This window comes from Octopus bimaculoides, chromosome 24, assembly GCF_001194135.2.
Source record: "Octopus bimaculoides isolate UCB-OBI-ISO-001 chromosome 24, ASM119413v2, whole genome shotgun sequence".
NCBI lineage: Eukaryota > Metazoa > Mollusca > Cephalopoda > Octopoda > Octopodidae > Octopus > Octopus bimaculoides.
Window position 1 is genome coordinate 8665075 of NC_069004.1, and position 13319 is coordinate 8678393.

The 13319-nt window shown below is 37.2% G+C and overlaps 1 protein-coding gene across 1 annotated transcript in view; it reads right to left on the reverse strand.

The window, feature by feature from the left end:
• Positions 1 to 13319, reverse strand: part of LOC106879722 (fibrillin-2) — a gene marked incomplete at its 5' end in the record, with an annotated part of 60038 nt that overhangs the window by 37008 nt on the left and 9711 nt on the right. The window contains 15 exons of the mRNA XM_052976508.1: positions 187 to 309; positions 1169 to 1294; positions 2624 to 2752; positions 3002 to 3127; positions 4420 to 4545; positions 4685 to 4759; positions 5611 to 5757; positions 6227 to 6352; positions 7051 to 7104; positions 7616 to 7756; positions 8453 to 8581; positions 9448 to 9573; positions 10789 to 10914; positions 11586 to 11795; positions 12531 to 12656. Of these exons, the coding sequence (XP_052832468.1) occupies positions 187 to 309; positions 1169 to 1294; positions 2624 to 2752; positions 3002 to 3127; positions 4420 to 4545; positions 4685 to 4759; positions 5611 to 5757; positions 6227 to 6352; positions 7051 to 7104; positions 7616 to 7756; positions 8453 to 8581; positions 9448 to 9573; positions 10789 to 10914; positions 11586 to 11795; positions 12531 to 12656 (1890 nt within the window). The remainder of the gene's footprint in view (positions 1 to 186; positions 310 to 1168; positions 1295 to 2623; positions 2753 to 3001; positions 3128 to 4419; positions 4546 to 4684; positions 4760 to 5610; positions 5758 to 6226; positions 6353 to 7050; positions 7105 to 7615; positions 7757 to 8452; positions 8582 to 9447; positions 9574 to 10788; positions 10915 to 11585; positions 11796 to 12530; positions 12657 to 13319) is intronic.

A 13319-nucleotide genomic window follows, 5' to 3' on the forward strand; every position in this document is an offset into this window, starting at 1 on the left:
TATATATATATATATATATATATATATATATATATATGAGTTCAGATCTTTTCATTTTTCTAGGGGCAATAATTAGAAGGGTCGATTTAATGTTCCTACAAAATATTTTACGGGAATTATTATAGAATACTAAGACATAGGTTAAAGGGACAAGCTTATAATGGTGACAAAATAAGAATGGTTTACCTTGGCAGGACTTGAGATCTGGCATCAACATGAATCCCATCTTACAGCCACAGTTCCACGATCCAGGTGTGTTAACACAGAGAGAAGAACAGCCACCTTGGTTCACTTTACATTCGTTAATATCTGTAAAAATAATAATAATTATGATAATAGTAACAACTGTTTCAAGTTTTGGCACAAGGCCGGCAATTTTGGTGGAGGGGGAAAGTCAATTACATCAACCCCAGTGTTCAACTGGTTTTTAATTTATCGACCCTGAAAGGATGAAAGACAAAACTGACTTCAGCAGAATTTGAACTCAGAATGTAAGGATAGATGAAATGACATTAAGCATTTTGCCCGGCATGCTAACGATTCTGCCAGCTCACTGCTCTGATAATAGTAATAATAATGATAACGAGTCTGACGTCAACACATAATCAGTATACAGAAGTCTGGTATCATTATCAATGACAAAAATTACAATTACAATTCCATATTAATTATTATCATAGGTGAAAGCTTGGGTGCGTGGTTAAGATGTCTACTTCCCAACCACATGGTTCCTGGTTCAGCCCCATTGCAAGGCACTTTGGGACTGGTTGGTAGAATCATCATCATCATCATCATCATCATCATCATCATGATCACACATACACAGGCACACCCCATTGCAAGGCACCTTGAACAAGTGTCTTTTAGTATAGTCTTTCAGAAACTGAAAGAAAGCCATCATGTGTGTGTGTGCGTGTATTTATGTCTGTTCGTCTTGCGATATTGCGATAGTTGTAAATAAGTGTCACTGTCATGCCAGCTGTGTCGTTCATTTCCAGTCTTCCATAAAAACGTGTCTGGTCATTAGGAAATGCTATCTTACTTGGTAATAAGAAATAAGTCAAGCAACAGCTGGCTGTAGAGAAATCTACCTCAATGAACTCCATCTGACCCATGCAGGCATGGAAAAATGGACGTTAAAGCAATGGTGATAAGAAGAAACACTCACCTGTACATGAAGTCTTTTGTGGATTTGGTTCATAGCCATTGAAACAGCTACATTGATAACCTCCCATGTAATTTGTACAGATACCATTGGAACAGATGGCGCTGTCGGTAGAACACTCATCAACGTCTGCAATAGAAAAGAAAAATATGCTGTGAAGTTTGGTAGAATATGGGCATAAAGAATGTATTGGGGCTGATTAGTAGAATCATCATCCTCATCATCATCACTGTCATCATTTAACGTCTGTGTCCCATGCTAGCATGGGTGGGACGGTACCACAAGAGCCAGGCAGGCTGAATATGATTATAAAGTGATATAGGTGTTTGGTAGAATGTGGCTGCGAAAGAATATGTTTGAAGAAACACAGGCATGGATTTGTGGTTAAGAAGTTCATTTCCCAAAAAACGTGGTTTTGGGTTTGGAGTTCAATCTCAGTGTGCGACGCCTTGGGCAGGTGTCTTCTTTTATAGCTGTGGGCTGACCAAAGCTTTTGTGAATAGATTTGGTTGTCAGAAAATGACAGGAATATGGTGTGTGTGTGTGTGTGTGCAGGTATGTGTATGTGTGTTCAGGTTGTGTGTGTGTATATGTGTGTATGTGTGAGTGCGTCTGACAGTGTGTGTGTGTGCATGCGCAGGTGTGTGTGCAGGTGTATATGTGCATATGCAGGTGTGTATGTGTGTGCAGGTATGTGTGGGTGCGTGGGTGCGTGCAGGTGTGTGTGTATGTACGTATGTGTGTGTGTATCTTCTTGCTTTGATGCCATTTGGTGGAAGTAAATATATGTGACCATCATACGAACAGTGTCCCCTATTTCTAGCCTTCTGCAAAAAAACATGCCCAGCCATAAGGGGAATATTACCATGCTTGGAGACATGTGAAGGTTGGTGACCAGAAGAACTCATACAAGCATGGAAAGGTAGATGGGAAAACGATGATGATGTTTGATAAAATATGGTGAGAGAAAAAGTAGAGGTGTTTGGTAGAATATGGCTACAGACGAGAAGCATGAAAGCCACATCAATGTGTATCTTTCCAGATTTGATTCTTCCATGATTAGCTGAATGAATGAATTCTTTGGTTTTTACACGATCAGAAGTATCCTTCAATGGGTTATCTGCCTTAATTACTTGTAACATTCAGAATTATTTATCATCATCACAATGACCACAGCGGTCAGTCTTTTTCCATTGACTGCAGTTATTTTTGGGGCTGAAGAATTGAACTCAGAGTTACAAGCTGTGAAGCTGCTACTACTACAACTACTACTGCTGCTGCTGCTGCTGCCGCTTCTGCTGCCACCACCACCACCACCACCACCACCACCACTACTGCTGCCACCCCCACTACTACTACTACTACAACTATGCATGTCTACTAATTCAAGGGCCAATGAGTGAAAGAATATATAACAGTAACAAAAAAAAGTACGTTAGTTGAAAACTATTACCTTACCATTACAAGTTGTTTTATCGGGAGAGAGCTCGTGGCCAGCAGGACATAGACATTCAAAGGCACCAGCTGTATTGACGCAAGTCCCTCCACGGCAGGGAGCAGGCTGGCGTCGTGCACATTCATCCACATCTAAAAATGACAAAATAAAAATAAAAATAAATCAAAAGTAAAATAAACAAGACGAATATTTGCATTCAAATCTGCTGGAATAAATATGTGCGTCAAAGTCTTAGATCTTGCTGTTCACGGTGCAAATAATTTATTATTGATTGGAAAATATCAGCACTGATCAGAAAACAGCTTGTTCACTGAAATTATAAACAAAGTCATTGGTTCTTGTTTAGATTCTCTTTATATATTTGACAATAGAACACTTACCTATGCACATCTGGTTCATCATGACTCCTTCATAACCTTCGTTACAGTCACAGGTAAAAGCTCCAGGTGTATTGACACAGGTACCATTTGCACAAACTCCAAAAGAGATACGGCATTCATCAATGTCTGCAAACAAAATAAAAACAAAGGTTTTTACAATGGCGGTTGTTGTTATTGTTGTTGTTGTCAGTGTTTTTATGATCTCATTCATAAAGTATAGAGACATTGCTTTCTTTTCTGGACTGATTCTTTTTATTATAGCCATAAGGCCTGAAATTTTGGGGGAGAAGGTAAGCTGATTTACATCGATTTCTGTGGTCAACAGGTACTTATTTTATTGACCCTGAAAGGATGAAGGGCTAAGTCAACCTTGGCAGAATTTAGACTCAGAACATAAAGCAGGACAAAATGCTTCTAAGCCTTTTGTTCAGCTTGCTAATGATTCTAAAAGCTTGCCCCCTTATTTATTACCTGAAATCATGGTTTCAAATTATGGCACAAGGCCAGAAATTTCGGAGGAGGGGTAGGCTGATTACATCGACCCCAGTACTCAACTGGTATATAGTTCAAGAGTATTACAAAATATTGGGTTTCAAAATAAATTCATTGCTTTTTGTATTTTTTTCCATTTATTTAATCCTTTAGCATTTAAACAAGCCACATCTAGCCCAAATATTCCACTTGTGTGGTTTATGCTCAAACTGGCTAGATCTGGCCTCTTGCTCCTACCCTACAATGTTATTCAATGAAGTCTCAAAGCAATGTGATAGTGCATGGTTAATTCAAAACATTGTGAATAAATAAGCATTACATTTGATGGAATAATCTGAATGCTAAAGGGTTAAACCGGCCATATCTGGCCCAGATATTCTATCTGCTTTATGCTCAAATTAACCAGGTCTGGCCTCTTGTACCTACCCTACAATGTTATTCTAAAAACAAACAATCATATCATCAAAGCCTAAAAGCAATGAAGTAGTACATGGATAATTCAGAACATTGTGAATAATTAAGCATTACATTTGATAAGAGATAATCTGAATGCTTAAGGGTTAAGTTAGCTTAAATGTTATTTGAATTAACACAGAAAATATTTTTATATATAATTTTTTTTTTGTAGCTCTATTTTTTTTCCTGAAACTTTTGTTTATTGTATTTGAAATTTTGAATAAATTTTACCTCTTCTCAGACAAATGACAATGGAAAGACATAGAAAATAAAATAAAATATAAAAGAAACAAACGAATTTATCTGACAGTTTAATATATTGTCAGTTGTTAATAACTAAAATAAATTTTTAAAAAGTCTATGAAACTATGTGATGATGGTATTCCAGCTTGGTCTTGATAGTGAAGATAAGTAAAACATCATAAAGAACTAAATAGTTCTTGAGGTTTTATTTCCTGGTATTTACGTACCTGTGCAGTTAAATCCTCTCCCGTCAATGGCGAAACCTTGTTTGCAGTCACAGTTGAAACCACCAGGGGTATTGTGACAAACACCATTGCTACAGATATCAGGAATCTCCAGACATTCGTTAATATCTGTAAAAATAAAAATAATTAATGTATACATGAATAATTGCATAAACGAGTATTAATTAATAAAAATGACTCAACCAGGGAAAATTAAGTGCCTCAAATCCTTCGATAGGTAATAAAATGGTAAAAAAAAATTCCTTGCCTTTGAAAAAGTTCAATTTTTGTTCTTTGAAATTTGGAGCATATCCTCTCCGTTCACAAAGACGCTTGTACTCCTCTGAAAACAAGAACACAAAAGAAAAATACATGAGATATTGCAGTGGACAACTTTTATTCCAATCAGTGTTTTAAATACTATATTGATTTATGCATCTTACAATAATTATCAATTCTTATTTCTTTATTGCCCACAAGAGGCTAGATTATAACTACCCCAGTGCGTAACTAGTACTTAATTTATCAATCCTGAAAGGATGAAAGGCAAAGTCGACCTTGGCGGAATTTGAACTCAGAACGTAACGGCAGACAAAATACCGCTAAGTATTTCGCCTGGCACGCTAACGATTCTGCCAGCTCGCCGCCTTGTAATTATCAATTCTGTCATACACACACGCACCTGCACAAACACACACACACACACACGTGTGTGTGCGTGTATCTCAGTAGTCAATATAGCTTACAGCAACTTTGAGCAAACAGCCTTGGAGTGAACAAAATGGAGATTGTCGTGTCAAAATGGTAGAAGAAACTTTGTTGCAACCAGCAGTAACAGGCTTAGGGGTGCGAGGCAAAGGAGAAAAGGTAGCAGCAAATATATCGCCTGCACTGACCCATAATCCTCATACATGCAACATCTGTGGACTTCTTTGCAAATGTTTGTGTGTTGGTGTTTGTCCTTCCCCCCATCGCTTGACAACCAATGTTGGTGTGTTTACATCCCCATAACTTAACGGTTCGGCAAAAGAGCCCGATAGAATAAGTAACTAGGCTTACAAAGAATAAGTCCTGAGGTCGATTTGTTCGACTAAAGGTGGTGCTTCAGCATGGCCGCAGTCAAATGACTGAAACAAGTAAAAGAATAAAAGAAAAAAGATTATGAAACAAAATCCCCTAAAATATATAAATTACCAGAATCAGGCTGTGGGCAAGAATTACAGGGTGATCCCCAGGCTGTACCAACTGAACAACAACAAATGGCTTGGTGGAATTGACCAAATAACTCTCCACTACAACGTCCATGGTTGTATTCCAGGTAACAACTGGACTTTCGGTAATCTGGAATAAGAAAGGTAAGGAGTTGTTTGAGATAGGTATACATGTGGTGTGTGTGTATGTGTGTTTCGTAGGTTTACATGCATGTTTATGTGCATGTGTGAATGTATATATATATTTATATATATATATATATATATGTGTGTGTGTGTGTGTGTGTGTGTGCACGCGTGTTTCTTAGGTGTACATGCATGTTTATGTGCATGTGTGAGTGTGTGTGTGTGTGTGTATATATATATATATATATGTATAAATATATATATATGTGTGTTTGTGTCTTTGTGTGTGTGTTTCTGTGCACGAATCTATGTGTATGTACGAATGTATGCATGTACATATGTATGTATGTATGTATGTATGCATGTGCAAACTATAGTGTGTTTGTGCATGAATCTATGTGTGTGTTTGCATGAATTTGAGACTATTGTTTGTTGACTCAACAATGTCAGTAATGAAGTAGTGTGCTCCTTACCAACGCATCGATGACCAGACTGGTCAATGGACAGTCCCTCGGGGCAATTACATTTGTACGAACCATCAGTGTTAATACAGTAGCCATTCTGACAAATGCCAGGAAGGACATCACATTCGTTGATATCTGAAAGACAAGAAACACACCATCATCATCATCATCGTCGTTATCATCACCATGACCATCGTCACCACTGCTGCTACCACCACTGTCGCCTCAACAAAAATGATGCTGACGACGACAATGACCACCACCACCACCACTACCACCACTGTCACCATCATCATACTCCTCCTCCCCCTCCTCCTCACTACCATCTCTACCACAAACACAACTACCATCATTATTAACATCACTGTATTAACAATGTTCATCACCAGCACCACTACCACCAACACTGTCATCATCACCATTATTATCAACATCACGACCATTGCCAACACCACCACCACCAGCATCATCATCATCATCCTCATCATTACTGTCACCCTCAATATCATCACCACCTCCTCCTCTTCCTCCCACCACCACTTTCACCACCACTCTCACCATCACAATCATCATCATCATCATCACTACCACAATACCATCACTGCCATTATCAAAATTACACACATCATTATCACCACCATGACCACCACCACTGTTACCTCCATCACCTACACTATCCTCACCATGACCCTCTCCATCATCATCACAATGATTATTATTATTAACTCAACCATCGCCGAACAGAACTATGGTCAACGGCATTCCAACTGTGACCATCTCAACTGTTTCTTGTGCCCTGCTCCCCTTTCTCTTTAGAGATTTTGTGAACTTACCTGTGCATTTGACCCCAGATATGATTGCATAACCTTTTGGACAGTTTCTTGAGGCTGGGAAACAAAGAGAAGATACAGAGAACAGCTCAGGTATATAACGAGAATAAGGATGGAGAAAAATCATCATACATTACTGATGATGCTTATTCTACTTGCATTTATTGCTGTTTGATTATTGGATATTGTTAATCAAGTTCATTTATAGATATCTGTGTGCGTGTGTGTGTGCGTGTATGTGCATGTATGTGGCATGTATGAAGGCAATCTTTATATCCAATTAAACATGGATGTATTAACAGAGTCACTGGATACTATGATATTTGCCTTCAGAGATCCTCTCATATAGACATACTGTGCTAAAAGCACAGATATATGGATTGTAGCAGATGAGAATCACCTGGAACTGCTACACCATATGATTTCAGTATACAATGCTTCCTCAGTGGAAGGCTTCCAATACAATCCGAATCTCACGGACAAAATAACAAAGACAAAAGCCAAATTTTAAAAAATAGACAATTACATTATTTGCTTTAAATTTATTTAAAGTGAAAATCAAACTTACATTGAGAAGGGCAGCGTTCACAAGGACTACCCCATGCTTTACCCAAAGTACCACAGCATTCAGAGCGAAGTGTATCTCCTTTGATATTGTCTTCACAAAGATCATTATGAATTTTCTTCCAGCAAGTACCTCTCCTGTTGTCTGTAAAAGAAACAGTAAAGTTTTGTTTTGTTGTTCTCATGAAAACGATTGTGTGAGGGTATATGTCCTAGTGGTTAAGGTATTGCACTCACGACTGCAAGATTATGGTTTCAATTCTTGGACTGGGCAGTGAATTGTGTTCTTGAGCAAAACACTTCATTTCACATTGCTCCAATCTATTCAGATGTAAATAAATAACTCTGTGATGTACTGGTGTCACTTTTAACAGCATGGGGACTGAATTACCAGCCCTGTCAGTCTTAGGACTCAAGACTGTATTCTACTATAGAAACCATTGTAAATTGGTGCTGTTTAGCCTAGGTCTGTCTTCATAGAAGGGAGCTATGGTCAGAGACATCCCAACTGTGACCATTCTGCTTTTTCCTCCTTCTCACGTGTATAGATGATAGGGAATGATTTGAGGCAAATTTGGCTGCTATTTCTGTAGCTTAAGTGACCTGTATAGAGGTTGCCCCTTTGGTTGGTAAGTTTTGTTAAATGAATTAGTATTGTTGTTGTTCAGCCCAAGTGTGTAGTACCATTGGTGTCACTGCTCAGCCATGCTGTTTTCATCACAAACAAATTCAAAATAAAAAAACAGAAAAATGAACATAAATACACCATTCTTAAGTATAGGTTTAGTTAGTTTTGTTTTTGTTCACTGATATTTTAAAAAATGAAGTTTTATCAACTTACCTATGCAAACTCGAGCACTTGAGTCCAAGACTGTTCCAGGAACTGTACATTCACAGCGGAAACTTCCTGCCAAATTTACACAGTTGCCACCAACACAAAGTGTATCGAATGACTCACATTCGTTGATATCTGTTAAAAAAATAGCAGTGGAGAATTTGGTTCAATGACGGGGCTTCAAATATATATTTAAATTCTATTTCTGATTAATTAAAAAGATATTGCAATTAAAAAGGTGGCCAAAGTCATTGTTGGAAAGATGGTGGATAATCTTGTGGGCTTCCCAGAGAAGCAAGATGTTTAAGAAATGGTACATGACTGAAGGAGAGTTTCCATCTGGTTGCACATCTTGATATTATTATATACAATAAAAACAGACTGGAACCATTTCACTATCATAATGTTCCTCTTGAGGTTATCCAGTAGAAGTTTAATGTAGTTTGTGTTGGAGTGTGTATAATGAATTCCTATCTAATTAACTTCTGGATGACTCTAATTGACTTCAGAATTGTGAATTCCTCTCTAATTGACTTCAGAATTAAAACTTCTGGATGAGAATGTAACCATGAGAGGAAAGTACCTCAGGTAAATTTGGGAGAGGTGAAACTGGCATTCCATTTAGAATATGGTCCTATTTTTGCAAAACACTTTTCTGTAGGAACCCACATCGTCGTCATCATGATAACAATGACAACAATGATGACCACCGGAGACTCCCTTTGGTCATGGATGACCATGGAATTGCACCTAGAAAGTTACTCTCCCAGGCACAAGTCTGGGCAAGGTTGTTTATGGAAGACCAGCAGTCGTCCATGCATACCAGCCTCCACTCTCCACACCATCAGTGTTATCCAAGGGAAAGGCAAAGGGGCCGATACAGCTTGGCATGTATATGTATGTATGTATGTTTATGTGTGTAAGTGTGTGCATACATGCATGTGTGTGTGTGTGTGTGTGTGTGTGTGTGTGTACAGTAAACTATGGCTTATAAGACATACCTTCACACATCTTTGTAGTTTTGCTCTGTATAAATCCTGTGGGACACATACAGGTGTAACTTCCAGGTGAGTTACGACATTTGCCACCATCGCAGATATATTTATCTTCGGCACATTCATTAATGTCTGGATACAGAAAGAAAACAGAGACATTGGCAGCAGGAATGGAATATTACAATAAAAAAAACAACAACAACGACAGCAACATCAGCAACAACAATAACAACATTGACAATAACAATAGCAAGAACAATGGCAGATGGTCTTGCAGTCTTTGTCTCTTTGATAATGTTGAAATGAATGAACATGTATTGATCCTTAATAATAATAATAATAATAATAATAGTAATAATAATAACAATCCTTTCTGCTGGAAGCACAAGGCCTCAAATTTGGGGGAAGGGATTAAGTCGATTTACATTGACCCCAGTGTGTAACTGGTACTAATTTTATTGACTCCCCGCAAAAGGATGAAAAGCAAAGTCGAGCTCAGTGGAATTTGAACTCAGAACGTAAAGATGGATGAAATACCATTAAGCATTTCGTCCAGCGTGCTAATGATTCTGCCAGCTTGCTGCCTTAATAATAATAATAATAATAATAATAATAATAATAATAACAACAACAATCTTTTCTACTAAAGGCACATGACCTGAAATCTTGGGTGAGGGGACTAGTTGATTACATCGATCCCACTGGTACTTAATTTATTGACCCCGAAAGAAGGAAAAGCGAAGTTGACCTTGGCGGAATTTGAACTCAGAATGTAGCAACAGACAAAATGCTGCTAAGCATTTTCCTCAGTGTGCTAATAATTCCATCAGCTTGCCATCTTAATGATGATGATAATAATAATAATAATAATAATAATAATAATAATAATAATAATAAAAATAAAAATAATGATAGAAGTACAGCTCCAGAAAACAGTGTTATTAGGGACAGCTAGGATACTTAGGAAGGTTCTTGGCATCTAAGGTTACTTGTAGCTCAATGTTAGGAATTTTTCTTATCCAACAGTCTAATCTGTTGAGCATATATGAAATAATAATGACGATAATAATAATAATAATAATAATAATAATAATAATAAAGCAATAATAATAATAATAGTCTGTCTTATAGAATGGACTTACTTCTTAGCAAAAGTAGTGGCTGCTTTAATATTTGACAAGTTGATTAAAAATTATAACATTATCATGATAACTTTTCTTATCTTCAAAGCATAGTATTATGTTTCAACCTTCATATGAGTAAAGAGTAAAGCATGATTTAATTACTATAAACTCAGTGTTAGTCAGTAGTATTAGTTTTTCCATTGGTTACACTTTAAATACACACCTACGCAGGCTCTGCCAGTGTCGTCCATCTTGTAGCCAGAATCACAGATACAGCGATATCCCATATCTAAATCTTCACAGGCACCATTCTGACAGGCATCAGGGTACATAGCACATTCATTAATACCTGTTTGAAAATAGAAAATGTGTATGGTTCATCAATAAATTGTAGATAAGATAGTGCTAATGCACTAACAAACTAACTAGCATTGATTAGATATCTTATAAGAAATAATTATGAGATGATAAAGAATATAAAAATTTTAAAAAAAACAAAAAAATGAGTTAATCTTTTTTGGATCCTTTAAAAAATTTTTTTTCCTCAGTGTGCTAATAATTCCACCAGCTTGCCATCTTAATGATGATGATGATAATAATAATAATAATAATAAAAATAATAAAAATAATAGAAGTACAGCTCCAGAAAACAGTGTTATTAGGGACAGCTAGGATACTTAGGAAGGTTCTTGGCATCTAAGGTTACTTGTAGCTCAATGTTAGGAATTTTTCTTTTCCAACAGTCTAATCTGTTGAGCATATATGAAATAATAATGACGATAATAATAATAATAATAATAATAAAGCATGAAAGCCAGAAAGCTGCTCTAGCAATGATCATGCTTGGAGAGTGCTGTGAGTGCTCCACTGGCATGGGTGCCGGTCATCGAATTTGGTTCAATTACGATTTCGATTTGTGTGTTAATTTATATTGACATAATGACTCTCCCTAGACATATAAAGAAACTTTTCATCAAAATAAGAAACAGAAAAACTATGGCAAATTATTGTATTTCTTACCTCCACCGTTTCCATCTTTCCCAGGTCCATGTGGACAGATTGTCTTGTACTCTCTATCATTAGGTTTGGGACAAATCTCACAGGGGGTTCCCCAACCATTATTGGCATTATCTTCTGTACAACAGCATGTTGATTTGGTCATCGGACTGTAAGATGGGTTGCTACATTGACCACGATGTACTTGGGTGTAGCAGAGTCCTCGTCGAGTATCTGTGGGATGAAAAATATTTTCAACACGCTGTGCATTAGTACTCTACATACAAGGTGTGCAGGGCTTAGTAGCACTATTTTATGGTGTATGTGTATGTGAGTGCATGTGTGTGTGTGACTGTGTGTGTGTGTGTGTATTTGTGTGAGAGTGTGTATGTATGTATGTATGTATGTATGTGTGAATATTTGTATGTGTATGTGTGAGAGTATGTGTGTGTATGTGTATGTATGTATGTATGTATGTATGTGTGTGTATGTGTGAATATGTGTGTATGTGCGTTTGTTTGTGAGTGTGTATGTGAGTAGGTAAAAGTGTGCCTGTATGTGTGTTTGTGTGATTGCGAGTGTGCGTATGTGTTGTGTGCATGTCTGCATGTGTATGTGTGTGTTTAAAGATTTGAAACGTTGGGTAGGCTTTATCTGTGTCTCACTTTATCATTCCTGATATTGTTGTAGCTGTTAACACTAATTCCTCACTCACCCACCACCACCACCACCACCACCAGTGCAACTATCACTTCTGTCACCACACTGTCATTTCTACCACTGCCACAACACTTTGATGTGCTATTTTCTGTATGCTCAGTATATGCAAGTACTGGATACTTTGTTGTTGTTTTTATTATTATTATTATTATTGTTGTTGTTGTTGTTGTTGTTGTTGTTGTTGTTGTTGTTGTTGTTTTTGTTGTTGTTTTGATGTCGTCGTTGCTGTTGTTATTGTTAGCTACTTACCTCTGCAGGTTTTGCCATCAGGTTGGAGGATGTAACCCCTGTAACATTCACACTTGTAACTTCCTTGCGTGTTAATGCATTCTCCATTGGTGCAGAGATTGGGGTTGTTAACACACTCATTGACATCTGCAATAATAAATGAGTCACATAGATACATACAAATACTGAAGGTAAAATAAGCTGAATATAGATAACACAGAGTGATGCTCAAATGGATGGGAACTTAAATTCCAACCTTTTCATCTAGTGCCAGTGCCTCAGCATTGAAAGTTAACCATAAGAACAATCCTTATCAGGCTGTTACAGAGGTAATAAGGATAATATACAGGATTAAGCTTGAGACATATATTTGCATGGAACACAAATTACAGATTACAGAATAAAAAGAAAAGAAAACAAAGCAGAAGAGAAGAATTATGTAAAGTCTTATCTCGACAGCTGTTTCAAGAAGTAATATGAGCATGACTTCATAGGCTTGCATCAAGCAGCAAGCCTCAGCGAAGTTGTTAAAGTAAGTTATGTGTCACTTTGAAAAATAGGACATCATTAAATTATATTTGTATTCTGTAGCAGACTGCATCCTGGTTCAGAAAATAAAAGGCATGTCTGTGTTGGGAAATGGCTGGAGGACTGCAGTGTGGACATACCATCCATGATTAAAGAAAAGAACCATTCTTAGCTGTCAAACATCATCAAGATGGCTGAATTCATCCAGCAAGTCTAGATTATCATCAACAACCCTAGTGACTCAATGAGTGCCATCTCTAGGTACCTCAAAGGATTTCAGGT